At 44.9% G+C, this 27,828-nt stretch overlaps 1 protein-coding gene across 5 annotated transcripts; it reads left to right on the top strand.

Moving 5' to 3' along the window:
• Positions 1-9: 9 nt before the first annotated feature.
• On the top strand, positions 10-25,933 carry RNF41 (ring finger protein 41). 5 transcript variants are annotated; one of them, XM_033436060.2, is made up of 8 exons: positions 28-190; positions 2,627-2,810; positions 15,878-15,925; positions 17,315-17,427; positions 21,164-21,435; positions 22,134-22,269; positions 22,690-22,793; positions 23,595-25,933. In XM_033436060.2, exons 4-8 carry the CDS (start codon positions 17,338-17,340, stop codon positions 23,944-23,946), a joined length of 954 nt encoding a protein of 317 aa, XP_033291951.1. In that variant the 5' UTR covers positions 28-190; positions 2,627-2,810; positions 15,878-15,925; positions 17,315-17,337; the 3' UTR covers positions 23,947-25,933. The 5 variants fall into 5 exon arrangements, with proteins under 5 accessions (XP_004274209.1, XP_033291952.1, XP_033291951.1 ...); XM_049694487.1 differs by lacking the exon at positions 15,878-15,925 and adding an exon at positions 14,516-14,611; XM_004274161.4 differs by lacking the exon at positions 15,878-15,925 and having other exon boundaries at positions 10-190.
• Positions 25,934-27,828: the final 1,895 nt, after the last annotated feature.

Raw genomic sequence — 27,828 nt, 5'->3', positions numbered from 1 at the left:
AGCAGCGGTGGGCGGGGCAAGGGATCTGTCCCACACCGCGAAGAGTGGTCGGAACCATCTCTCGTCTTCTTCCCCTTCCCCTTCCCCTCCCAGGAAAAGCTGGGACCCGGCACCCTGGCTATCCATTGGCCGCTGCGGCCTCAGCTCCAGCCAGGCCTGGGTACGGAGAGTCCAGACCGCTTCCAGGGCGGTGCGTACGGCGCCTGCGCGAGCTCCCACCTAAAAGAGGGTGTGGGAGGGGAGGGGGCAAGGTCCCAGGGGGGTTGGGACGGGGGTTCGAGCTATTGGAGGTCAGGAGGAGGGATGGGAGTAAAGATGAAAAATGGAGGAAGGGAGCAGTAATAGGGAGGAGTCTAGAGGTGATAAAGGGGCGCTGATGGGTGGGTTGTTGGGGAGGTCCATTGGAGTGGGGGAGCCTTAGGAAGTGCGGGAGGGGGCCTGGGCTGGCTGGAGGACAGGGAGGGGGGCGAATTGGGGGAACCACGTGGTGTTTAAATGGGCAATGATTGACGGGCCGGAAGGGGAGGCAGGGAACATACTGGGGGTCAGTGTGGGCAGGGGCGTCGGAACCTGAACCCCCGCCCTCGAAGCGCCATAGCTTGGCTCCTCTCCCACGCCTTGTCTTTGACAGCCTTGTCTTCCTCCTCCATTCCTTCCCCCCTCTCCCTCCCACCCCTCCATGAAGGAATCTCACATTCCTTACATCCCTGCCCTGGATTGCCTGTCCCTCTTCACACACTTCACACACCGGAAAGCCTTCTCCAAACCAGAACGCAGAGGAAATTGAGGATTGGGAAGGAGGGGGCCGGAGAAGGAGCAGAAAGCTGAGAGGGGTGAGGGTGTTTTGCCTGAGGGACTGACAGACATCTCCATTCAGAAACTGACTTCATTCTACCTAGTAGCAAATGTGGCTGTTAGAGACCACTGAATCACTGTTCTTGGGGACTGGGCTGTGGTAGTGATAGTCTAATCCCTTCCTGTACAGGTGGTTTTAGTCTGACAATAGAGCAAGAAGCTGATAATGTTGCAGGCTGATAGTTGTCCCCAGATAGGAATGGTAGGGAATCTGAGTGATGCAATAATGTTACTGCCCTGTGTGTCCAGCCGGCTTTGTGGCTGTGTCTGGTTCCCAGTAATGGGAAAGAAAGAACAGGCTTCTTTCAAGCATTTCCTCATGGGCCCTCAGTACTCTAAATTTATTTTGCAGTCTGTTACTACAAATACCTTACCTATGAATAGCGGTATTCAGTATGCTTTCACATTTATTATGTCATTTGCTTTTCCTGGACAATATGTAAGGTCGATAAGGCAGTTATCATTTTCCCTACTTGACAGGTGAAGAAATTGAAAATTACAGAAGGGATACATGGCTTGTTAAAAGCCATACAGTGGGTAGAGCTGGGACCAGAACCCAAGTCTCCTGACTCCTGGTCCTCCTCTCAGTTGAAAAATCCTGTTTTGTTCTGGTCAAGGGAGCAGTGAAGGACGATTGGTTTTCCCAGGCTAGATAACTGTTTGCTTTCTGAGTCTGAAACTTGTCACTGGAAGACTGAACATAGCCAACAGCACTGGCTCCTGGAAGCATTTCTTGACGTGCAGGTGCTTGTGCCAGGCTGTTGCTGTGGTCAAAATGGAAGAAGCATTATACCCTCCTCTGTATTATGGATGGGAGAGACAGATCAACTTCCCCCCACCTCCAACTACAGGGAAGAGAAAGTGGATCTGGCCTTGCACTTTTATCCTCTGATTAGTTTTAAAATACCACACTAATGTGTTATGGCTGATGAACATAGTAAACTAATGAGCACGTATACCAGACTCAGGATGAAATGGTCTCTGTTTTATGACTAAAAATCGTGATCCTTTGTAAGATAGCCGTTAACATGGATAGATGTGAAGGTAAGGAAAGGAATTTGAATAGTTCCTATTCTGCGTCTGAAGCCTTGTCTCCTTCTACTTAGTTTCATCCTTTTAGTAATGAGAGTCTGGTCAGCTTAATCATACTGCTACCTGTAGTCTTTCCAGTTTCCTACCCTAGAATAATTTCCTGATTCACTGCCTCTTCATTTTTTTTTTTTAAAGCCTGATCCCCTCAGGAATATTTCTGGACTTGGAAGTAGAATTGCACCTGTACCAACATTCTTGTGCATCTTCTTATGAAACAGTATTTTTCAAGTGGAGAGTAGGACAGAATTCTTTTTATATGAAATAATTTATGTGAAAGCACTCTGGAAACATTAAAGCATCATACTGTGCATGTAAGCTTTCATTGCTCTCTGCATTGTATAGCCACAGATTTAGACTCATTGACATTACTTTTAGTTGTATGCACTGAATAAAAGAACCTTTTTCTATCTCAAACAGCTCCTCTTCCCTACCTTTCTTCTTGTCCCTTTCTCTCCCCCTCTCAGCTATGTTTGAATCACCTGGTCTGTGCGTGTGATTCCTTAGCTGATGATCTCACTCCTTAGAGGGTAGCCTGGATGCCTAGCCTTGAAACCTATAGTTCTTAGTGGAGTTGTCTCGTCCTCCTCAACCAACCACCAGATCCCAGTCTGTCTAGTTTCACTGCCAAGTGCAGGTAGTTCTCCTGACTCACCTTTTTCTTCCTTGTTCCTATTAATAGAGTGCTCCTGATTGTGACATCACATCCATCCCCTTGGCAATGGAGCTTGTCCCTAGGAAGGAAGACTCAGTCGGAGAATAGCCAACAAGATGGGTTACTGGGAACGTCTCCTGAGTGGCACTGAGTGGAAGCATCAGGGGGTTGGAGCCTTGTGAACAGGGAACCTGCCCCCAACACTTGGAAGGTAAAGAGCCTTGATTCAGAATCCCATTCCTGGCTAGAACCCTCTTCTCTGCCAATCCGGGTTCCTTCTGCTCTTGAAAACCTGATTCTCAAAACTCTTTTTTGCATAAAACTTTCTGTGATTAACCCACATCAATCTGTTCTTCTTTGCATACTTATGTCTTACGTGAACTATTAACTTTTATTTGTTGGTAAATTGCTTAGTAAATTTTACTCTTTTTATGTGTTTTATATCCTGTGTACTCAGCCATTGGGCTGAAGCCTGCACTTAGTTTGAGGACAAGGATTGTGTTTTCCGTTTCTTTTACATGTCTATACTGGCAAGGGGGCTGTGTATATAGGATGAAGATGAGGTTTGGGGTAACCACACAAATAGTGCTTGGTGCTGGTGATCCAGTGGGAGGTCCTTGCTGGTCTTTGAGGCCTGGTAAGCCTCACTTTAGGTGTTAGAGTTGTTAGTTGGGAGTTCTGGAAGAATTGTGTGCCCTCTGGATTCTTTTTTAAATTGAACCAATTAAAACGTGCTGAAGAAGCCTAACTTTAAAAATCTCCTGTGCTAAATCTAGTCTGGATCACAGCATTCTGGAATTAAATGGGACTTTAGAGGCAATGAGGAACCTGAGTTCCTAAGAGCTCAGTTCTCTAAGAGGGGGAGTAACTTCACTCTAAGGATTCTACTGCTTAAATGAAAAAGACCACTTTTTTCACTTAGAAAGTGAAGAGAGTTGCCAAAAGAGAGCAAGGCCAGACTTTGCTGTCATAAAGCCAGGGCACCTTTTATCATATAATTATCCCCTAATTTAGCCTATTCTTGTACTTATGTAGAATTTATGTAGTTTCAGATGTTTCATTTCATGTGGAGTAAAGGGAACTGAGGCCCAGAGAGGTTAAGTAACTTGCCCAAGGCTACACATTGGTCGGTAATATAGCTAGAACTAGGACTCAGGTTTCTAGATTCTCAACTCAGTTTTCTTTTTTTCCAGATCTATTTCTTTATTGGGAGACAGAGAGATAAGATGAAATGTTTTAGGGACACCTGTGAGACACCCTCCACCACCTACTTTCTTCACTAGGGTGAAATTCCTAGGAGTCACCTGTTTCATTACACTGGGGCAGGTTATGGGGCCCTTTTCCTATGTGTCTGGTGATTTGTAGTAATTGGGCTGAATCCTCAGCCCTCTGCACCTTTGCTGTATTTAGGGCATGGAGGAGAGAGAATTAGAAGGAGACTACAGCACATATACTTGGCTTTTACCTGTATGCTTTTGCCACGAATTGGTGACAGCATGCCCAGTTACTCTAAATGGGTTGGAGTGGTTGCTGTAACGTTTCGTGTGTGTGCGCCTATGTATGTGTGTGTGTGTGTGTGTGAATGTGCATGGTTTGTACACCTGTACGTGGGTTCAAGAAACCCTGAATAAGGGAGGATAAATGTTCAGGCTCTGTTAGAAACAATCTGTTTTTTTAAATTTATTTATTTTTCGCTGCATTGGGTCTTTGTTGCTGCACGTGGGCTTTCTCTAGCTGCAGCGAGTGGGGGCTACTCTTCTTTGCAGTGCACGGGCTTCTCATTGCAGTGGCTTCTCTTGTTGCGGAGCGCGGGCTCTAGGCACACGGGCTTCAGTAGTTGTGCCATGTGGGCTCAATAGTTGTGGCTTGTGGGCTTTAGAGCGCAGGCTTAGTAGTTGTGGCTCACGGGCTTAGTTGCTCTGTGGCATGTGGGATCTTCCCGGACTAGGGCTGGAACCTGTGTCCCCTGCATTGGCAGGTGTATTCTTAACCACTGTACCACCAGGGAAGCCCAGAAACAATCTGTTTTGAATTCCTAGCTCTCTCTAGGGGTAGAACAGTGAAAACAACTGCAACAGTAAGTTAAAAGGGTATAGGAAGGGGTCTAATACAGTTCTCACATTTTTATAATAATGCTGACCAGGAATATAGAGAGACATCCCAGTGTAACAGTGAGGAAGTATAGCAACATAATTACCTGGTTTGGTTCTGGCCTGTTGGGAATGCAGTTTTGGGTTTGGGTTCAGGATGTTCAAATCAGGGAATTTGGCGGAACTCCTGTAAGTCTAAAGGGACACCTCAGTGCTACTTTAGTTCAGCTCCCCAACTTGAGTAAAACCTTCCAAGGCCTTTTCCTATTCCGTAACTCAAGGAGGAGATCTAGGAAACTGTGCTTCCAGTGGATGTGGTCACTGGCTGTGACTCTTGAGGTCCCCGTGGTTTCGGTTTTATTAAGGCTTCTGTCCCTAGGGCAGTGAGTGGTTGAGTTCTTGTACTGCATCCCCCTTGAAATGATAACCCACCCCAGTGACAGCCCTACAGCAGTGTTGAGAGTCCCCGAGGGTAGAAGGAATAGTCAAGGAGCCTAGCCTGTCAGCTTGACTGTCTACTTAGGGGCAGGGCAAGACGAGGCAAGGAGCTAGATTCCAAGATTGTGTATAACCACTTCAACATTTGTTTCCTATAGATGACAAATAGGAAATGCCCTAATCAGAATCGAAATCTAAATTTCCCCTTAATTCTCGAGGCCACACCTCTGAAAGGATATAGTTATAGGAGGGTAGATAAAACAGGAGCATCTCCAAGCAGATAAAGTGGAGGTTTCCATTTAGAAAGAACAATGCCCAGCATCTTTGCAGAGTTTTGTAAACCTTGACTTTATAGTAGGAACTTTGCAACTCCTAAGCCTGGCTGGTGGCTTCCCACACCCTCTGGCCATCTCTGCACCAACTGAGGCTGTTTCTTTGGGGAAGTTCTCTGCTGTTTCTTTTGGCGATGTAGGATCCCCTGAGACCCCATTATGATAACTTTTCAGAATTTGTATTCCCCCTTAAGATAACATTGTTAGCACTGTTTTAAAATGAAAGCACAGTGAAGCTATACAATACAGGCTCTCAGCCTGCTTTCTGCATTGCCCCATAGCAACAAGGGAGAAAAGGGTACTGTTTTCATTTTTGCCCCTTGCTGATTTTTAAAAATAATTAAATCTTGCAGAAATATATAACATAGATCAAAAGTATAATCTCAGCATCTAGATTTTTAAAATGTATACGCTACATATACCACTTTAAAAAAACAGTTTTTATAAAAATGGGACCATACTGTACAAAATGGGACCATACTATTTTTGCAACTTGCATTTTTCAGTTTGAGAGGCAGTTTAGCACTGCAGTTAAAGGCTTGAGCTCTGGGGCCAGTCTGCCTGGGTTGGAATCTGTCTCCACCACCTGTTAGCTATATGATTTTGAAGAAGCTTTCTAACCTTTCTGCATCTGTTTTTCATCTGTAAAATGTGGATCATGGTAATGCCGACCTCACACAGAGTAACTCATAGAGTTATTTTAATAATTAGTTGAGTTAATACACGAGAAATGCTTAGAATTGTGGCTAGCATATAGAAATAATAAATATTGATTTAATTATTATTTAATTATATAAGTAAAACATGATCACTGTTTAAAAAAAAATAAAAGAGGAGGAAAAACTAAGAGCAAAACTGTGAGGGATTTCTCTGGTGGCAAAGTGGTTAAAAACCTGCCTGCCAGTGCAGGGGACACGGGTTCAAGCCCCGGTGCGGGAAGATCCCACGTGCAGCAGAGCAGCTAAGCCCGTGCGCCACAGCTACTGAAGCCTGAGTGCCTAGAGCCCGTGCCGGTGCTCTGCAACAAAGAATAGCCCCCGCTCGCCACACCTAGAGAAAGCCTGCGCACAGCAATGAAGACCCAACGCAGTCAAAAATAAATAAATAAAATTAAAAAGAACAAAAAACAAACTGTGAGTGAAATTAAAAGTACTGATAGGGCTTCCCTGGTGGCGCAGTGGTTGAGAGTCCGCCTGCCGATGCAGGGGACGTGGGTTTGTGCCCTGGTCCGGGAAGATCCCACATGCCGCGGAGCGGCTGGGCCCGTGAGCCTTGGCCGCTGAACCTGCGCGTCCAGAGCCTGTGCTCCGCAACGGGAGAGGCCACAACAGTGAGAAGCCCGCGTACCGCAAAAAATAAATAAAATAAAAGTACTAAAATTCTACACTTAGAGACAGCTTCTCTAATATATATCCTTCTAGATGCTCTCCAATATAAGTGTGTACACACATAAAATTTTTTAACAAACATGGCACTATAGTATATATAATATGTATGTGTTATTTTACTTATATATAAGTAATGAATAAATTGAAAAAATCTAAATAAATAAATATTAATAAAAACAAATATATCTAAGTTATATTAATGCTACATTGTATCCCATTTTATGGATGTAAGGAATTATACTGGATATTTGTGTCATTTCTGATTTTTTTTTTGCTATTATAAACAATGTTTAGATAAACAACTTAGTATATTGTTTTGTACACTTGTGTAATTATTTCCTTAGGCTAAGTTACTGGAATTAGGATTGCTAGGTAAAAGGTAAAAAAATATACTTTTTTTAGGGGCTTCCCTGGTGGTGCAGTGGTTGAGAGTCCGCCTGCCGATGCAGGGGACACGGGTTCGTGCCCCAGTCCAGAAAGATCCCACATGCCACGGAGCGGCTGGGCCCGATATATATATATATATATGCTTTTTTAGGACATTGGTTTTTTGTTATGATTCACCTTGATTAACTTTTTCTTGCAAGAGTACATTTTTTCCAGACCTTGCTATAGTATATTACATGTTATATGTATATGTTGTATATGTTATATGACATAAATGACATACATAGTATATGTGACATTGAGTATTTTGGACATATTTTTTGATTTAATCTTAATATTGATACTTTCACAATTTAGGATAATTATAAATTTATTTCTTTATTTGAATATTGAGTGAACACACAGAGAAAATCTTTTTCAAAGGTACATAGGGATAACTGAGGAAATTAAAATTTTCCCCCTGTTCCTGTCCCTTAATGACCCTTCCTCAGCAGCAACCACTGTTGGCAGTTTCTTATGTATCCTTGTGGAGAGTTCCATGCATATGAAAGCATAGTCACATACATATTATTTTTGGCACATTTATGTGGCACATCATGGTGGCACATTTACATGTACTATTATATACTGTAGTTTTTTTCTCTTAGTGTATCTTGGAAGACTTCATACCTGGTTCATTTTAAGGCAGCAATAATTTTTTTCCTCTGATTGATTTAATAGCTATTGTAGAGAAACCAGATTACAATTTGTTTATTTGAGGTAGATATTATAAAGTTAGCAGTTCAACAGGTGAATTATGGATATTTGGTGATATTTTTGCTATCATGTAGAGGCTGTCTCAGGCAGCACCTATTCTTGACTCTTTCTCTTGTGCCTTCCTTTCATCCCAACTCTGTGTGTTTGTCTTGACTATGAGAATGGCGGTAGCTATCATCCAGAACAGCACTAACCAGTGTCAGTTTGCATTAATTGAAGTAGAGAGGAAAGGTGCTAATAGTCCCATTGTGTTCATATTGGTCAGTCCACAGGTGAAGCTCCGGGTACCCTGTTTTAGAGGGACATAGGCATTCTAGAATGCTATGGGAGATTTGAGTTTAGGCTAGATATTTCTCATCTGTGCTCCTGCTGCACCCTATCTTGGCCTTTCCCTGGACTGTCAAAGCACAGGGTGAGTGACTGTTGGGTACTGTGGAGAGGATTCCAGCCCTGGGATGTTAAACTAGATGGTCTCTTATGGTCCATTCTAACTCTCAATGCAAAAATAAGACTGTCTGAATTAAGTCAATAGGGAAAACTTCTGGGTGAGATCAAATTCTGTCACCTTTTATTCCTGAACTTCAAAAGTAAAAACATTCCTATACTTTTTACTCTTAAGTAATTTCTAAATTGAAAAAAATTTTTTTCCATATTTGTGGAAGACTGTTTAAAGCTGAATTATGACAAAAAAAATGTATGCTCAATAAAATGTTTGATAGTTAAAAATAGAAGAAAAACATTATTCTTAGTCCTACACCTAAATAAAACAATTGTTATTTTGATAATTCTTTCTGGTCTCTTTGTACATGGATTATTTATAAATATATACGTTTTTGTTTTGTTTTGTTTTTGCGGTACATGGGCCTCTCACTGCTGCGGCCTCTCCCGCTGCGGAGCACAGGCTCCAGACGCGCAGGCTCAGCGGCCATGCCTCACGCGCCCAGCCGCTCCACGGCATGTGGGATCTTCCCGGACCGGGGCACGAACCCGTGTCCCCTCATCGGCAGGCGGACTCTCAACCACTGCGCCACCAGGGAAGCCCAATATATACGTTTTTAAACAGATCTGTATTCAAATTTGTGTACTACTTTTTTCATCTATTATTGTATCATGTTACTGTATATTCCTCATAAGCATCATTTAAAAATAGATATGCTGGGCTTCCCTGGTGGCGCAGTGGTTGAGAGTCCGCCTGCCGATGCAGGGGACACGGGTTCGTGCCCCGGTCCGGGAAGATCCCACATGCCGCGGAGCGGCTGGGCCCATGAGCCATGGCCGCTGACCCTGCGCGTCCGGAGCCTGTGCTCTGCAACGGGAGAGGCCGCAGCAGTGAGAGGCCCGCGTACCGCAAAAATAAATAAATAAATAAATAAATAAAAATAGATATGCTATTCCATCAGATGGGCTTACATCACCATAATTAAGCATAACTATACCTTCACTGTTCACTTAAATGAATAAGTGATTATCTGAATTTTAAAAGTTTACGGGTGTGATTTTTGAAAAACTATCTGGGCCTCTTTTGGTACCATCTTTTCTTTTTTCCTGCTTTAAGTGTGTCCCTCTTCCTGTTTAACATAATTCCAGAACTCCTTCCTACCTTTTCCCCAGTGACCAGATTCTCTCCCATCTTTACTTTTCCTTCTTCACTAGTGCTTTCCTCTCAGTTCATAAACATCCTCAAGCCTTTCTCATCATAAGGAAAAACACCCCTACACAACCCACTTCCTCAGCCTCCAGTGCTCCTCTAGCTGGTTCTCTGTCTTTTCCTTCCTTGGAAATCAAGCTTTCGACAGGGTTGTCTTCAGTCCCCATCTCTCTGTCTCACCTGTTCACTGTGAGCCACTGCAGTCTGTCTTCCACTCCCAGTGCCTCACTGAAACTGCTCGCCACAGTGCCACCCAACTCCATGGAACCGCCTTCTGCTGTGGTGTCCACAGTCCCACATCCTGGCAGTTTTTGCTTTTTTTAATTTGACTTGTGTTTGCAGTTTTTGACACTTCTTTTCCCTCTAAGCATTCTACTTCCTTAGCTTTTGTGTGTGTGTGTGGGGGGGAAACACATAACATAAAATTTACCACCTTAACCATTTTTGAGAGTATATAGTTCAGTAATGTTAAGTATATTCACATTGTTGTGAAACAGATCTCTGGAACTTTTTCATCTTGCAAAGCTGAAACTCTACTCATGAAACAAGCATTCCCCTTTCCCTCCCCGCTCCCTACACCCCCAACTCCCTTAACTTTTGTGACCATCTTCTCTCCAGGATTTTCTCTTATCTCTGGCCAATCTTTCTCAGTCTTCTTTTGCAGGCTCCTTTTTGTCCCCCTTTTAAAATGTCACTGATAAAGTATTTTCATGCACTGTTGGTGGTGGTGTAAGTTGAAAAGGCCTTTCCAGAGTATCGTATGGAAGTGTCTAGGAAAGCAAATAGCAGGCACACCATTCAGTGCCGCAGTTCCACCTCTCAGTGGAATCTGTCCTAGGAGAGAGATTTGTTCTTGTGCTCCAAAAAATCTTGTTACAAGGGGTGTTAACTGCAACGTGATTTGTTTCAGGGGAACACTTGGCAGTCAGGCAAACTTCAGTCATGAGAGGATAATGGCAGAATACGTTGTAATCAAGGCTTAGACTGGTGGATTGGAAATTCTTACCACTAGAATATAAACTACATGAGAGAAAGAACCTTATCTGTCTTACTCATACGTGAATCTGTGCAACTTCCCTGGAGGTCCAGTGGTTAAGACTCCGTGCTTCCACTGCAGGGGGCGCGGGTTCGATCCCTGGGGAACTAAGATCCCCCATGTAGTGCAGCACAGCCGAAAGAAGAATCTGTATAGCAAAGAAGGGCAGTTGAAAGAATGAATGTTCACCAGTCAATGGATGGGGAGAGGAAGGTGGGAAGAGAGGCTATATTCTTTTTTTTTTTTTAATATAGATTTATTTATTTATTTTTGGCTGCCTTGGGTCTTCGTTGCTGCTCGTGGGCTTTCTCTAGTTGTGGTGAGCGGGGGCTACTCTTGGTTGTGGTGTGCGGGCTTCTCATTGCGGTGGCTTCTCTTGTTGCAGAGCACGGGCTCTAGGTGTGCGGGCTTCAGCAGTTGTGACTCGCGGGCTCTAGAGCCCAGGCTTAGTAGTTGTGGCGCACGGGCTTAGTTGCTCCGCAGCATGTGGTATCTTCCTAGACCAGGGCTCGAACGCGTGTTCCCTGCATTGGCAGGCGGATTCTTAACCACTGCGCCACCAGGGAAGTCCCGAGAGGCTGTATTTTTTTAAAATGAAAATATAGTCATATATACTTGTGAAAAAAGAAAAACTAAAAAAATAAGCAAAGAGTTAGTGCTCCCCAGGGTTCTGTAGTCTTCAGACCAACCCTTATTTTCTGTTTTCATTCTGTATACTTTCCCTGTGTGGCCTCTGAAAACCCATCAGCTACTACCTTCATGATTTCTACTTGGAGTCTCAAACTGTACATGTCTAAAACTAGGATCATTGTTTTTTTACCCCATCCAGATCTTTTTTTTTTTTAATTCTTATATTGGTAAATAAGAATTCACCACTACTTAGCCAAGGCAGAAACAAAAGAGTCATCTTTTTATTACTTCCTGAACTAATATAGATTCAGATTCCTTCTTTTTAAATTTTTATTTGTTTATGTTATTTTTTTTTTTGGCCACGCTACCCAGCTTGTGGGATCCTAGTTCCCCAACCAGGGATCGAACCCGGGCCCCCCCTCAGTAGAAGCACAGAGTCCCAACCACTGGACTGCTTGATTCCTGATTCCTTCTCTGAAATGTCTTGGTTTGAGCCTTTATACTTTTTCTTAATCTGAATTTTAAATAAACTCCTACAAAGGTCTCACTTTTTCTAATCTTCCCTACCCCCTATATTTTCTGTACAGTTACCAGAATCTGCCAGCCTAAAACAGAAAGCTGATCATGTCAATTTCTTAAAAATCCTTCAGGTGTACACACACTTAAAGAATCTCCCCTACAACATTTATACTAATTACAAAGGAAAAAATAATAACTCTTAGAGTAGAGAAACCTGACAGACAGCACTTAACCAAAGGGTCAGAGTTAGTATCACCAGGAACAGTACAAATCAACATTATGTGCTCCTGATATGATGCATTGAGAACACGATGCCACTTCCTTGCTATTTTTGCCCAAAATGAAACCTGAATTTAATCATGAGGAAACATCAGACAAATCCAAATTGAGAGACATTCTCATATACCTGGTGTGTATTCTTAAAAATGTCAAATTTATGAAAGACAAAAAAGATTTAGTAACTTTTTCAGTTAAACGATTAAAGAAGCTTGACAATTCAGTGCATAACATAATTCAGCATAATCTTGAATGTTCTTTTGCTAAAGGAGATTATTGGGACAGTTGGAAAAATTGGAAAAAAGGTTTGTAAATATAGTATTACATCAATGTTAATTTCCTGATTTTCATAATCTTACTATCAATATATAAAATAATGTTCTTTTTAGGAAATACAGTACACAGTAAAGTTATTTAGGGTTAAAAGCATCAAGTCTACAGTTTACTCTTAAGCAGTTCAGAAAATTTTTATCCATCTATCAGTGTATATATATAGCAATGATAAAATAAATGTGGTTAAATGTTAACATTTAGGGAGTCTGTATGAAGGATATATGGGATCTTTGTAAGTCTGAAATTGTCAAGATAAAAAATTAAACCCTGTAAATTTATGTCAACAAAAATCCTTCAGGTGCTCCCATAGCTTTCAGATTAATTCTAATCCTAGTGTCCTAGCGCCTTCATTAGTCCTAATTTAAACTATCCCTCTCCAAACTTCTAATGCTGTATGCTGTCTCTTTGTTGTTGTTTGAGCCAGGATTCTTTTGGCTGTAAGATACAGAAGTGCAGGGACTTGCCCCCTGGTCCAGTGGTTAAGGCTCCGTGCTCCCAATACAGGGGGCCTGGGTTCGATCCCCGGTCAAGGAACTAGATCCCGCATGCCGCAACTAAGAGTCCACACGCTGCAACTAAAAGATCCTGCATGCCGCAACTAAAGATACTGCACACGGCAACGAAGATCCCACTTGCCACAACTAAGACCCGGTGCAGCCAAATAAATAAATAAATAAAATTTTAAAAGGTACAGAAGCCCAACTCAAAGCTTAAGCAAAAAGAGGATACACAGGGCTTCCCTGGTGGCGCAGTGGATGAGAGTCCGCCTGCCAATGCAGGGGACACAGGTTCGTGCCCCAGTCCGCGAAGATCCCACATGCCGCGGTGCGGCTGGCCCCGTGAGCCATGGCCACTGAGCGTGCGCGTCCGGAGCCTGCTCCGCAATGGGAGAGGCCACAACAATGAGAGGCCCGCGTACCGAGAAAAAACAAACAAAAAAAAGAGGTGTCTTGCAGAAGCCAAAGATAGGAAGGCAACTGGGTCTTGGGAACAAACCAGTCACTCTGAAGCCTCAGGACTTTCCAGCTCTCATCCAGGCCTTTCTCACTGTGTCTGTTTCAGTCTTTTCTTTCCTTCTGTAGATTTGTCTTCCTCAGTCCACATGACAGGCAAAGAAAGACCAACTCATCTTTCTTGGTATCAAGCTCAAATTCTCAGAGATAGGCTCCATTGGCCCTGCTTGGGTTGCATGCTCACCCTTGTCCCAGTCAGCTGCTGCCTAGGTTAAAGTCTCACAGTACTAGTGAGGCAGCTTCTCCTGGAGCCATGTGGATGAAAGAGAAAGGGAGTAGAATTCCTAAAGTGAACAACGCCATGGTCTGCACTACAGCTCTCAATAGTGGAGGTCCACAGGACAGTGACACTGGACTGCTCTTGGCTGTCTTACCACTGTCCTCATTGTTCAGTTCAGTGAGTTGCAACAAGGAGAATCACAAGGGGCCTTAGTTCTGGGTTTCACATTTCACTTTATGATGTCTTTAATATTACCCTTCATGTACTCACTCTAATCCATTACTGTTGATGGATTATTCAAGGGAATGTTGGCATAGGAACAGAAGGTCAAAGGTCTGAGGAGAGACAAATAGATGGATATCCCTATTTTAGAGGAAGATAGCCAGACCAAGGTGGTTTAGAGTGACAATTTCAGGGGGATTGTTAGTAAGCCCAAGGCCCTGAACTTAGGCCCTAGAGATGGAGGAACAAGAATACAGAGAAGTGGTGGTGATGGAGGTCAGTGTAATTGTAGCAGTGTCATTGGGTATCGTTGTTCCTATACAAAATGGGTAAAGAAAAATAAGTGGTTCCAAAGTGAGCCTTGTGATTTCTTGTCTCCATTAGCCTACATTAATCAGGATTTTTGTCAGTTTAAAGAGATAAAAACCCAGCTCAAACCAGCCTAAACATAATAGGGAATTTACTGACTCATGTAACTTATGTTCAGAAAATGATTGTGGCGTCAGGCATGGCTGAATCCAGGCCCTCAAATGATTTCACCTGAATTTGATTTCTCAGCTCTGCTTTCTTCATTATGGCATCATTTTTTTTTTTTTTTGGCCATGCTGTGTGACATGTGGGATTTTAGTTCCCCGACCAGAGATTGAACCCATGCCCCCTGCAGTGGAAGCGCAGAGCCCTAACCAGTGGACCGCCAGGGAATTCCCAATTATGGCGTCATTCTGTAAGTAGGCTGTCCTCATTAATGGCAGAGATGGCCACTGACCACTCTGAATTGTACATCCTACCGCTATGCAAACACCATGAGAGTTCCAGTAGAAGTCCCAGGCATCTCTCTCACTGTCCTAGGTTGGGTCACATGTCCACTAGGAAACAGGTTCTGATTCCTGAAGGAAAATTGTGATGCTGTTTACAGAAAATGGGATGTTAGGTAGGCAAAATACATGTCCACTGTACTCTGCTGGGAAGCTTCCAGTTAAAGCAACATTTAATCACACCAAACATTTTACTGTTTTGTAAAGAACTGTGCTTGGTGCTAAATTGGATGTAGCACTTGAGTTCCTACTCTTAAGGAATTTTTAATCAAGTAGTAGAAATTAGATATGTACATAAATAGGGAATTCCCTGGCAGTCCAGTGGTTAGGACTCCGCACTTCCACTGCAGGCGACACGGGTTGGATTCCTGGCTGGGGAACAAAGATGCCGTGTGGCTTGGACAAAAAAAAAAAAAAAAAAAAAAATGTATACCTAAATAATGGTTACTCTTGTGTATTGAGTGCCTAGTATGTGCCAGCAGGCATTGTGCTAAATGTTTTATATGTATTGTTTCTTTGAGGGCAACTCTGTGAGAGTCACTTCTGTTGTTACTTATACCAATGTTATCTGTTTAAAAAGCCGTGCAGGGCTTCCCTGGTGGCGCAGTGGTTGAGAGTCTGCCTGCCAATGCAGGGGACACGGGTTCGTGCCCCAGTCCAGGAGGATCCCACATGCTGCGGAGCGGCTGGGCCCGTGAGCCATGGCCGCTGAGCCTGCACGTCTGGAGCCTGTGCTCCACAACGGGAGAGGCCACAACAGTGAGAGGCCCACGTACTGCAAAAAAAAAAAAAAAAGCCATGCAGGCTTAGGAAGTATACGTAAGCCTGCCCAAGGTCACACAGCTAATGAGTAGTAGAACCGGGCATCTAAATCCAGTCAGTCTTGACTCAGTCCAGTGCTGTACTTTAGCTTGCACTTGACCTATCAAGGCCTCTCTGCATCCATCCCATTCCCCACCCTTTTATTTATTTATTTATTTTTAAATTTTATTTATTTATTTTTAATTTTTGGCATGCCACGAAGCTTGTGGGATCTTGGTTCCCTGACCAAGGATCAAACCTGAGCCGTGGCACTGGACCACCAGGGAAATCCCTCACTCCCCACCCTTTTAAATTGAACAGCCTGATTCTGAATTCCTGAGAACTACATGATTGACTCAGCTCATTTTTTTCAGGACATCACAGCTGATGGCTGGTCTGCAGATTGTTTGCCCTTATATCAGGTACCCATCCTTGCTCCAATTAGCCCACTGGCTGGATGTCCACAGGGGAATTTCACTTACTGTTCAGTGATGTCTTGTTTGGGTTTGACCCTTAGGAGCCCAAAGAAGGGGCATGGCAGCCTCGCTGCTCTTTGAGTCTTTGTTCTCCTGAACTTCCCTCCCATCACCACCACCTAAATTCAGACTCTCACTACTTCTCTCCTGCCTAGATGTTCTTCCTGTCTCTAATCTCACCCCTGTTTACAGAGTGATTCTAAAAAAGAACTTTTATCACATCATTCCTTTTAAGTGTTTCAGTGGCTCCCCATAGCCTTCAGGGTAAAGTCCAAACTCCTTACATAAGACTTCTCATGGCCTGGCCCTTACTTGCCTTTCCAGCCTTGTATGTTGACACTCCCTCTCTTGCACCCCTCAGATCGAACATTTTCTGAATCACTTACAGTTGCCTGAACTCATCATATCCCCTCTTACCTTTTTTTTAAAAATATTTATTTTAATTAATTTATTTATTTTTGGCTACGTCGAGTCTTAGTTGCAGCACATGGACTCTTTAGTTGTGGCACGCAGGCCCCTCCTTGCGGCATGCAGGCTTCTCTCTAGTTGTGGCGCGTGGGCTCAGTAGTTGCGGCACGGGCTTAGTTGCCCCAGGGCGCATGGGATCTTAGTTCCCGGACCAGGGATCGAACCTGCGTTCCCTGCATTGAAAGGCGGATTCCTAAGCACTGGACCGCCAGGGAAGTTCCCTTCTGGGCTCTTAATATGCTCTTTCATGTGCCTAAAACCCTAATGCCCCACCCTGCCCTGGCTCCCCCCGCCCCCCACACACAACCTAGCTAACTTCTTGCTCGTCCCACTGGTGTCCTGGAAAACTTCTCAGCCTCCCTCTCCTTTCGGCCTGGGTCAGGTATCCACATCTCTTGGCCTCATAGTGCCCTGTGCTCACCCTAAAAGCATTTATCACTTCTTTTTTTTTTTTTTTTTTCGGTACGCGGGCCTCTCACTGCCGTGGCCTCTCCCGTTGCGGAGCACAGGCTCCGGACGCACAGGCCCAGCGGCCATGGTCCACAGGCCCAGCCCCTCCGCGGCATGTGGGATCCTCCCGGACCGGGGCACGAACCCGCGTCACCTGCATCGGCAGGCGGACTCTCAACCACTGCGCCACCAGGGAAGCCTATCACTTCATATTTTAAGTGTATATTTATATAAAATCTTTTCCCATTAGAATTAAATTTCTTGAGTCAGCTCCCCCCCCACCCAAATGACTGTCACATAGTAAGCTCTCAGCAAATATTTATCGGACAAATGAACGAATCTTAGCAATGAGATCAAGTTGGCACATATCTGTAATCTTCTGAACTGGCCTCTTTTTTCCTCTGTTGTTCATTCCAGGACCTGGGTTTCAGTGATGAGACATGGGGTATGATGTAACCCGTTTCCAGGGGGATGTTGACGAAGACCTTATCTGTCCTATTTGCAGTGGAGTCTTGGAGGAGCCAGTCCAGGTGAGTCGGTCTGATGGCAGGTTTGGTGGGGCAGTAGGTGGCAGTGGAGCTAGTACAAAATATTCAGGGACTTCCCTGGTGGTGCAGTGGTTAAGAATCTGCCTGCCAATGCAGGGGACACGGGTTTGATCCCTGGTCTGGCAAGATCCCACATGCTGCAGAGCATCTAAGCCTGTGCGCCACAACTACTGAGCCTGCGTTCTACAGCCCACGAGCCACAACTGTTGAGCCCACATGCTGCAACTACTGAAGCCCACGTGCCTAGAGCCTGTGCTCCACAACAAGAGAAGCCACCCCAATGAGAAGCCCATGCACACAACCAAGAGTAGCCCCTGCTCTCTGCAACTAGAGAAAGCCTGTGCACAGCAACGAAGACCCAACGCAGCCAAAAATAGATAAATAAATGAATTTATATATATGAAAAGAAAAACATAATTGGAACATTTGGAAATTTAAAAAATATATATTCATAGGAAATGGGGCCACTGTGTTCAGGTCCCCCTTCCCCCACTCCCCGCACTCCTGACACACACAGAATAGAGGTTTGGTGCAAAGGAGCAGTGGCCGCTACGAGAGGAATAGGGCCTTCCAGAGTCTGTCGAGAGGTGGACACCACAGAAGTACAGTGGTTCAGATTTTCTTCAGAGGTCACTGTGAGACTTGTGTGCTGTAAAATGGTCAACTGTTTCTGTCCTCTTGACAGTAGTTTGGTAGCTTCTTTTTCTCTTCAGGGGCTCTGACTAGGTTCCATCTTCCTACCCATGACTGAACTCCTGGACTCTTCTAATAAGTTCTCTCTCCATTTTCATGATACAGTGTTTCAGGTAATCAGCCGGTCTTCCTGCGGGCCTGCGTACTGTTTAACAAATCGCAGGTGGGGAACTGTGTGAACTGACCTAGTTTCTTCCTGGGATTTACTGAAAAAAAAAAAGTTTTTGATGCAGCCATGTACTCTGCATTTTGATATGAAAGCTGCCACCTTCACTAGGTCATTTCTCTACCGGCTTTGCCAGACCAGAGATAATTGTATCTTCCTGGGGCAGGTATGAGGAGAAGCTCATGATTACCAGGCAAGTATAATGAGTGAGATGAATTCTTAACCGTTGTATTCATGGGACACCATTCTGCACGGTCCTTATTGCCTATACTCTGTAAATACCAATTAATCCTCTGCCGCTCCTGGCTAGCTGGAGATAATCCCATTTTCCAAACCAGGACACCAGTTAGTGAGGTCGCATGACCCTTCCCCCACTCACTGCTAATACCACTCCCTGGGGCTCCCCTTGATTCTTGGAGTTTATTCTTACTCTCCAGTTTTCAACTACCCAAAGGAGAACAGATGCCTGAGCTGAATGAAAATCAGACTGCATTCCAGTGGCAGCTAGCCCTGGACCATTAGAAGCAGATTGGCTGGGTGTGGAGCAAGCTCTCCTGGTGGTGTCAAGAGGTCATGGGGTATGTCAGTTCCCTCCCCACCCTGGCAGGGCCTTGTCTGTTTTCTAGCACTATCATTTGAGGTGAGTCACATGTGGAGAAGTCAGTGGCAGTTGGTGACTAAGGCAGAACCTCCCCCCCTCCCGCCCGGACTCAGGCTTTACCTTCTGAGGAGCAGGCCAGGTTCCAGACACATTTCCAAGGGTAGAAAGCCTCTGCTAGGGATGCTGATTTCCCTACATCATATTTATTTATTTTTTGAATAGATAATAAATTCATATGGTTCAGAAGTCAAAACAGTATAAAAAGATATATGGTGAAAAAAAAAAAAAGAGATATGGTGAACAGTCTTGCATCCATCTTTGTCCCAGTCCACCTAATCCCCCCATAGATAACCATTTTTACTAGTTTATTTGGTATCCTTCCAGTGTGTGTGTGGGCAGATACAAGCAAGTATGAATGTATATGTATATTTGCCTACCTTTCTTACACAAAAGGTACTGCATTCTATATACTTCTGCAGAGGTGGCAGGTTTAGATAGGAAGGTCACCAAAGAGGTTCAGTTGAGCTGAGATCTGAATGATAAGGGGCCATTCTGGCAAAGGGGAGCAGCAAAAGCAAGAGACAGGAATGAGCAGGGTGTGGACAGGGAACAGAGAGAAAGCCAGAATGGCTGAAGTCAGTGCTGGGAGCATGATGTGAGGTGAGGAGAGGCCAGAGGCACAGGGCCAGATCAAACAATTTTATAAGTCCTGAGCAGGAGTTTGGATTTATTTTAAGTGTAATCGGAAACCATTGTAAAATTTTAAGCATGATCTAGTTTGCCTTTTTAAACAATCACAGCTGCTGAATGTAGGATGGATTATAAAGAGGCAAGGTAGAAGTAGGAAAACCAGTTAGAAGACATAATAATATAGATGAGAGATGATCGTTTGAACTGGATTAGCGGCAGTACAGATGGGGAAAAGTAGACAAACAGGATTTTTTTTTGGAGAGAGGGCCTATAAGATTTTGAAAAGAATCAAATATGTCTTTAAGTGAAAAATAAAAATGTACTGACAGTTGGATTAATGATATTGAGAATGACTTCTTTCCTTATGAAGCCTTTCTGTGTTACAGTCTTTGGTGTCTATGAGCATCTTGAAGGCAGAAACTGTCTGTTTTTTTTTATCTTAAGCACGTAGCAAAATGTTTGGGACATAATAAGTGCTCGAGTCATTCATCCATGCATCAACATCTAGTGAGTGCCTACTGTGTTTGTCCCATGCTGGAGGCCAGATTGTATCTCCACAGAGGCCAGAGAGTCCTCTCTCTTTGCATTATCGAGGAAGTAGGCTGAAATATGATCTTTGTGAAACTGAAAAGAATGTGATTCTACAAAAATCTAGTCCTGTTTTGGAGGGTAGCCCTGGTCATTGGGACTCAGGGCAACGCCTCAGGTTGGGCCTCATAAAATAAGAACTTGGGGGAGTTCCCTGGTGGTCTAGTGGTTAAGGAATCAGCACTTTCACTGCTGTGGCTCACGTTCAATCCCTGGTCGGGGAACTGATATCCCGCAAGCCACTTGGTGTGGCCAAAAAAAAATTTTTTTTGAACTTTTGCCAGTAAATCTCTGCCCCCGCCTCCTCTCTACTTATCCCTCAAGACCCATATCAGATTCTGTCCTGTCCATAAATACCTGCCCTGATTGACCTAGACTGGAAAGATCTCACTCTCCTCTGGATTTCTTTGGCAATTATTGAGTATGTAATCCAGTTGGCAATTAATGTTGACTACTGGGCCTCCCTGGTGGCGCACTGGTTGAGAGTCCGCCTGCCAATGCAGGGGACACGGGTTCGTGCCCCGGTCTGGGAAGATCCCACATGTCGCGGAGCGGCTGGGCCCGTGAGCCATGGCCGCTGAGCCTGCGTGTCCGGAGCCTGTGCTCCGCAACGCGAGAGGCCACGGCAGTGAGAGGCCCGCGTACCGCAAAAAAAAAAAAAAAAAAAAAAAAAAATTGACTACCTTATGTCCTCTCTCTTATTGTCCTGGAATATTATTTATATCTCTTACTGTTATATAACTTTTTACTTGTTTGTCTTATGTCACAATCCATTTGGACTATTGGGCACAGGAAACATATCTGAAGCCTGTCCCCCACAATGCCTTGCCCATAGTAGATCTATATTTTGCTGTGACCCCAGGGACCTCTGGTCCTAGAAGCTGCGCAGAGGCTTGATTGGCTTTGCGGAGTTAATCGTACCCAGGCTCTTAGCTCCTGCTAATTCTCTTGTGCCCCTTTTGCGCTGCTCTCCCATCTAGGCGCCTCACTGCGAGCATGCTTTCTGCAACGCCTGCATCACCCAGTGGTTCTCTCAGCAGCAGACGTGTCCGGTGGACCGGAGTGTTGTGACGGTCGCCCACCTGCGCCCAGTACCTCGGATCATGCGGAACATGTTGTCAAAGCTGCAGATCGCCTGCGACAACGCTGTGTTTGGCTGCAGTGCTATTGTCCGGCTTGACAACCTCATGTCTCACCTCAGTGACTGTGAGCACAACCCAAAACGGCCTGTGACCTGTGAACAGGGCTGTGGGTAAGATTCCTGCCCTTCTTCCGCCCACACAGATAAGGGCCTTCCCGTTTATACCCCTGTCTCTGGATCCCCTGCTCGCTAGCTGAAGAGGTCTCCTGCAGGCAAGGAGTGTTCCTGGCCCCCCTGGCTCCCTGCTCCAAGATCTCACCCGTGCTGCTTTCCGAGCTACGATCTTTTTGCTCTTGCTTTAATGAAAGAAGGGAGACAGCAATTCAGCAATCTCTGTGATACCACTAAAGACTGATATACTTTATTCCTCCCTTTCATCCAGTACTACTTTTCTCTTTGTCAGATTGACTGCTCTAATATCCAGGCTTCTCATATTCCCTGTTGTCCTATTTTTTCTTTCTTTGGGGTGTGAAATATTTGATTAAATACTGATAGCTAGGGCTGTGAATCTAGGGATTCTCAGAAGGAATGAGTGCACAGGCAGAATCTGTAGGAGGAAAGGAGAGCCACGTGGGAGATGAAACACTGTCTTAGACAGGGAAAGAGGCCCAGAGGAAGTAGACAGCAAAGGGACGAGGGAGAGCTGGGGAGAAGGAAATGAAGGCAATAAGCAAGAGGGCGCCTGAATGTTGGAAATGAATGAATGTTAGTCATTTCAGGTAGGAAAAAGCCCTCTCAGCAGTTATCTGCCTTTGCTCACATGTCCCATTAATGCTCCTATCCTGTTCTTTTCCCACCCTGGGTGGCAGCCTGGAGATGCCCAAAGATGAGCTGCCAAACCACAACTGCATTAAGCACCTGCGCTCAGTGGTACAGCAGCAGCAGACACGAATTGCAGAGCTGGAAAAGACCTCAGCAGAACACAAACACCAGCTGGCAGAGCAGGTAGGGCGCAGAGAACACAGGGCAGCACACGTCTTTCACATGCAGATAACCTCGCGCCCGTGACCTGTGGGTGGCAGGCGTGGATGTGAGCGGCAGATCTGTGCGTGCGCTTGAGAGCCTGGTCAGTGGATACTCTGCCTGTGCATAGCAGTGAATCAGGCTGGAGCTCTTCTTGCTTCCCTTCATCCCATCAGTGGCATTCATTTACTTAACATTTATCAAATGCCTTCCCTTGAAGGCACTATGCTAAGCACTGGGGATACAGCTGGGAATGATACAGTCTTATCCCTGTCTTCATGAAGCTTCCACTCTGGTTGTTCCTCAGATCTCTCCATTTCCCTCATTCTCAGACAAACTTTTGTCTCTCATCTACTGTCTGTCTTAGCCATTATCCCTTGTTCTCCTCCCCCACCCCCACAGAAACGAGACATCCAGCTTCTCAAGGCGTACATGCGTGCAATTCGCAGTGTCAACCCCAACCTTCAGAGCCTGGAGGAGACGATTGAGTACAACGAGATCCTAGAGTGAGTGTCACTCAGGACGTGGAGTCATTCATCCCACGTCCTGGCACTGAGCCCTGGGGGGAGGGTAAGAAGAGGCCTGGGCTGGGGCCACTGCTTCTCAGGTGTTGGGATGAAGAACAGGGCCAGAGGAGGAGGCGATAACCTTCAACCCTAGCAGAGGATCTCATATTCTTTTGGGTGGTTGGAAGGGAAAGCTTACCCAAGAGTTAGATGGGTACCCACATGTACAAAGCCCTGTATTAAAGGCTGTGGGAGTGCTAGGAAGACCAAAAAGAGAAGATATTGTCCCTGACTTCAGGGAGCTTACAGTTCAGAGAAGAAGAGAGTACAAATCCAGGAAAGTGATCTAAAATACAGCAAAAACAAGTGAAGTAAACAAGCGAAGTCTAAGATCCCTTTCAGTTCTGGAGTTCTGCATAGTTCATAGACTAAACTGTGAGTCAGTCTGTATAGTGCAAATAGTGCTGCGAGGGACACAGTATAGAGGAATAATTGCTTCATTCAGTACACATTTGTTGAGCACTTACTACATGCCAGGCACCATGTGCTAAGTATTGGGATTTTTAAGAAAAATAACAGGAACCCTACTCTCGTGGAGTTTAATCTGGTGAGTAACATGTGGTGACACTCGGATGGGACCAACTAGGGAAAGATCTGGAGTTTCTGAACTAATGATGGAAGGAAAGAAGGAGGAATCGAGTTAGGTTGAGTGCAGAGCAGGCAGTCGTTCCTATTAGGAGAAAAGCCAATGCAGAGAAAGGGGACGAGCTGGACTGACCACCTCCAACTCCCTCCACACAGGTGGGTGAACTCCCTGCAGCCGGCACGAGTGACCCGCTGGGGAGGGATGATCTCCACCCCAGATGCTGTACTCCAGGCTGTAATCAAGCGCTCCCTGGTGGAGAGTGGCTGTCCTGCGTCTATTGTCAACGAGCTGATCGAAAATGCCCATGAGCGTAGCTGGCCCCAGGGTCTGGCCACACTAGAGACAAGACAGATGAACCGGCGTTACTATGAGAACTACGTGGCCAAGCGCATCCCTGGCAAGCAGGCTGTTGTCGTGATGGCCTGTGAGAACCAGCACATGGGTGATGATATGGTGCAGGAGCCAGGGCTTGTCATGATATTTGCGCATGGCGTGGAAGAGATATAGGAGATCTCGACGGGCTATCTGGAAGAGATGAAAATCAGAAAATCCTGTCACTCCAGCAGCGGGGCCCTGAGTCCTCCCCACTTTCCTTAATACCGTGGCTAACGCTAGAGCCACACATCTCCCTGCTCTTCTGCCACTGAAGAGGGCCCCAGGGCACCCTGCTCAGGCTTTCAGGTGGGAAACCCAGATTCCCTCCATTTGCCTAATTTCTTCCCCTAAAATGTCTGTATATTTTCCATCTGGTTGGGAAAGTCCCCACCTCTATTTCTGTTTTCCTGCCTAGGGTCCTGGTTCCAGATGTTTTCAGAAAGCACAAAGATACTCATTTTCTCTAGAGGATCAGGATGGAGTGAGGCATCTCTAACTGTTCCCCTCCTCCAAAACCAGGGAATCCAGAGCAGGCAGGCCTTTGACTCTCTAAACAGCATTTAGAGGGCGGCTCTGGGGAGCAGACAGCCTAAAGAAATGGTAAGGATGGAACAAAACCCTAGAAATAATGAGGCCAGTAGGCCATCGCTGGTGGCCCTTAGGGGAAGACTGGACCTCTGTGCCAAGCAATACCCTGTTCAGCCCACCTTAAAGGTGTGGGCTCCCGCCGGGTCTGCAGGTGTGCAGGTGGGGATGCCGAAAATTTCCAGATGAGCTCTTCTTTCCTACACTTTCTCACGATTAGGGAATGACAGGGTTGGGGTGAGGGGTTAGTCCATTGGGGTGAATATGCTCAGCAGGAAGCAGCTCTCTGGCTTTTGCTGAAATTGGGTAGGCACTGCCTCTGGCACAGGCCATAATAGTTCCATAGACTCCTCTCTCTCAGCCCTGTGATTGTAACTAGTTATTTTGATAATTTTCTTTGGCCATTGTTTGTTTATATTTCACTCCCTCCCTCACAGTTTTTCTTTTTTAAGAATGGCCTGATTATGGCTACCCCACTTTTCCAGCCCAGCCACATTGTTGGCAATTTAATTTATTTACTTTTTTTTTTTTTTAAGAAAGGAAAAAGAAAAAAAAATTTACAAAACTTAAAACTTTTCTTTTGCTGTTCCTATTGTGGGGATCTTTGGGTAGGGTGGGACGGGGATGGGGTCTGTCTTATGTTTTTCCTTTTCAGCACAACCTTTGGCTTTAATATAGGAAAGGCTAAGGGAGTCCTTGGCTGAACTGAAGTCTGCCCCAGTCCTCCATAGCCCATCTGAGATGAGGAGCTTCCTCTATTCCAGTGATGGATGTGACAGTCCCGCATCAATGGCTGTGCCCTCTGGAGAACTTTGCTCCCAGCCCATCTAGGGTCTCACTGTAAAACTCTGGACTTCGAGTATTAATTTTGAAGAAATCCTGCCCGCCACTCCCCCCAACACCCGGTTTCCTTGGAGATATATATATAGCTGGGTTCTAAGCTTCATCAGGCAAGATGGGATAGAAATTATGTCTCTGAGTACAGGCTGTGCTGTCTCACCCGTACCCCCTTAGGACTTCAGCTGCATTTCGGGATGCCCAGGGCATTCCTTAATCCCTGGGGTGACTAGCAGAGTAAGAGAAGGGGAGGAATAGTGGGTATGATTATCTCGATATGCAGGTGGAAGTGGGGCTGGAGAGAGATGGCCGTAAAGCTGCTCTTTTTGGAGCTTTTTCCAGGCCAGCTTGCGGTAGGTCTGGGTAGCTGGGTCATGGCTCCACTGGAACTGTGGGGAGGAGGGAATACAGCTTGAAGGGGGTGAGGAACAGTCATATGTTCCAGCTCCAGGACATTGTGCTCAGGAATTTGAAAACGCTGCTATACTTAGTCTGGTTACTACATTTCTTCCACTCCCCTCTGCCCCTGCCTGCCTTACCCAGGCCCATACCCTCCTGTTGTCACCCTAAGATGGAGCCAGGAAGCTCAGTTAAGGCTTCCCTACCCTTTGCACTAGTGTCTCTGCAGGTTGCTAGTTGTGTTATATATGTGCTGTTCCATGGTGTTGACTGCACTAATAATAAATCTTTTACTCAACTCTCTCAATTCTTAATTCACATCATTCCCCTCATGAAGGTTCTCCTCTGCTTTGGCCTTTCTCTCACCTTAATTCCCCTGACTTCTTCCTTGCTTTGTAACCTACTCTTGTCTTAGAACTAACCTCTGTTTTAGGAGGAGTTCTATCTGGGAGGAGTGTGCACCTCATATCTTCTTTGCCTTGTGTACCCTCCTACATCCTTCCCTCCTGACTCCTGTTCTGCACAGCTGAAGCACTCTCACCTGTCATCTGAACTGTGCTCTTTTCAGGGTTTACCTTTGCTCTAAATCCATGTCTTCCCTATGTGTTCTGGGATTTGGGGACATTTTCTATAGACGATATGCAAGTACCTTTCCCCCTTGTCCCACAAACACCTTTGCTTTGGAATCTGGGATTCCATTGAAGGCAGGGAAGCCTCCACCCCCAGTGTCTCCTAACCAAGAAAGTACACAGGAGGAAAGGAACCTGGAATGACTGCACCTGCTGTGGTTGTCAAATCTTGATAAACCCTTTTGTAGGCATTTGCTGCCACCTCCCTATCATGAGAAAAAAACTCTTTTACCACAGTGTACCATATTATAAATTTGTTGAGCATTTATCGTGCACCTAACACAAATCTAATAGCACTCTAGATACTTTAGTGGAGCCAAAAAGAAAGGCATAAGGACATTCCTGTGCCCACTGAATTTACTACACTTTCATACATACGAGGTCTGATTAGAAGATACTGATGAACGTATCACAGTATAGAGCACAAGTGGCAATATATGTACTCTGAGACCGGTAGTGCTTTTTTTTTTTTTTTAAGCTTCAAAATTACTTTTAGAACCTGCTGCTCATTCTTTTGAATGTCATGAATGATGCCAAATCTTCCTTTTAAGGTAGATTTGGTTTTTTGGAAACAGTATTCATTGAATATCTATTCGCCAAGAACTCACTAGGGTGGGGCTGGGGGGGGTGGTTCATGTAGCCAAATGGCACCTACCTTCAAAGAACTTACTCCCTAATTGAGATGAGTGTATAAGAAGACATCATAAATGTGGGAAGTGGATCTTACCACAAGCAATATGTGAGCAGAGGGAAGATAAAGCCACTGATTCTGATAGGTTCCAGGAAAGACTTCTCCAAGAGGTGTATTTGTTTTAGATCAGAGGTTGGCAAACTACAGGTTGCATGCTGCTGCCTGATTTTGTGGGAAGAGTTTTACTGGAACACAGCCATGCCCATTTGTGTTATGTGTATTGTCTATGGCTGCTTTTAGATTACAGCAGTAGAGCTGAGTAGTTGCCATAGAACTACGGACCACAAAGCCTAAAATGTGCTATTTGGTCCTTTACACAAAATGTGCCAACCTGTTCTAGACTTTTAAGGTCAGGACAGTGGGCAGGGAAGTAGAGAGGGTTTGTTGTTTTTTTACTTTAGTATATACATTTGAAAATTCAGAACATTTTTCTACGTTGCCAAAATAACAAATGCTTAAAGTTAACAACGTATCCTTAATCTAATACAAATCTATGTTCACCCTTCCCCAGTTGGTCTAAGAAAAGTACTTTTAGAGCTGATTTTTGTCCAACCCTGGATCCAATCCAGGAACCATGCCATTACAAAAGGTTATGTGTTTTAACTCTCTCAGTCTGGATTCCTGGAACAACCTTTTTTTGGTAACACTTATTTGTTGAAGAGAATTGGGCCAGTTGTTTAGAGTGGTCTCGGATTTGACTGATTGCTTCTTCACAGCGTCCTTTAACTTATTCCTCTAACCCCTATTTTTCCTAAACAGGATTAGATCTAGAGTCAGAGAGATTATTATTATTATTATTTTTTTTTTTTGGCCACACTGCGTGGCTTGTGGGATCTTAGTTCCCGGACCAGGGATTGAATCTGGGCCCTCAGC

This window comes from Orcinus orca, chromosome 11 (genome assembly GCF_937001465.1).
Source record: "Orcinus orca chromosome 11, mOrcOrc1.1, whole genome shotgun sequence".
NCBI classification, from domain to species: Eukaryota; Metazoa; Chordata; class Mammalia; order Artiodactyla; family Delphinidae; genus Orcinus; species Orcinus orca.
The sequence above is the reverse complement of the archived record's forward strand: the minus strand, read 5'-3'. Positions and strand labels throughout refer to the sequence as shown.

Excerpts from the sequence above, each read along its gene's own strand:
- RNF41 (XM_004274161.4), top strand. The coding sequence starts at position 17,338 with ATGGGGTATGATGTAACCCGTTTCCAGGGGGATGTTGACGAAGACCTT. Across the intron at positions 21,436-22,133 it reads ACCTGTGAACAGGGCTGTGG|CCTGGAGATGCCCAAAGATG; the intron begins GTAAGATTCCTG and ends CCTGGGTGGCAG. Across the intron at positions 22,794-23,594 it reads GAGTACAACGAGATCCTAGA|GTGGGTGAACTCCCTGCAGC; the intron begins GTGAGTGTCACT and ends CCCTCCACACAG.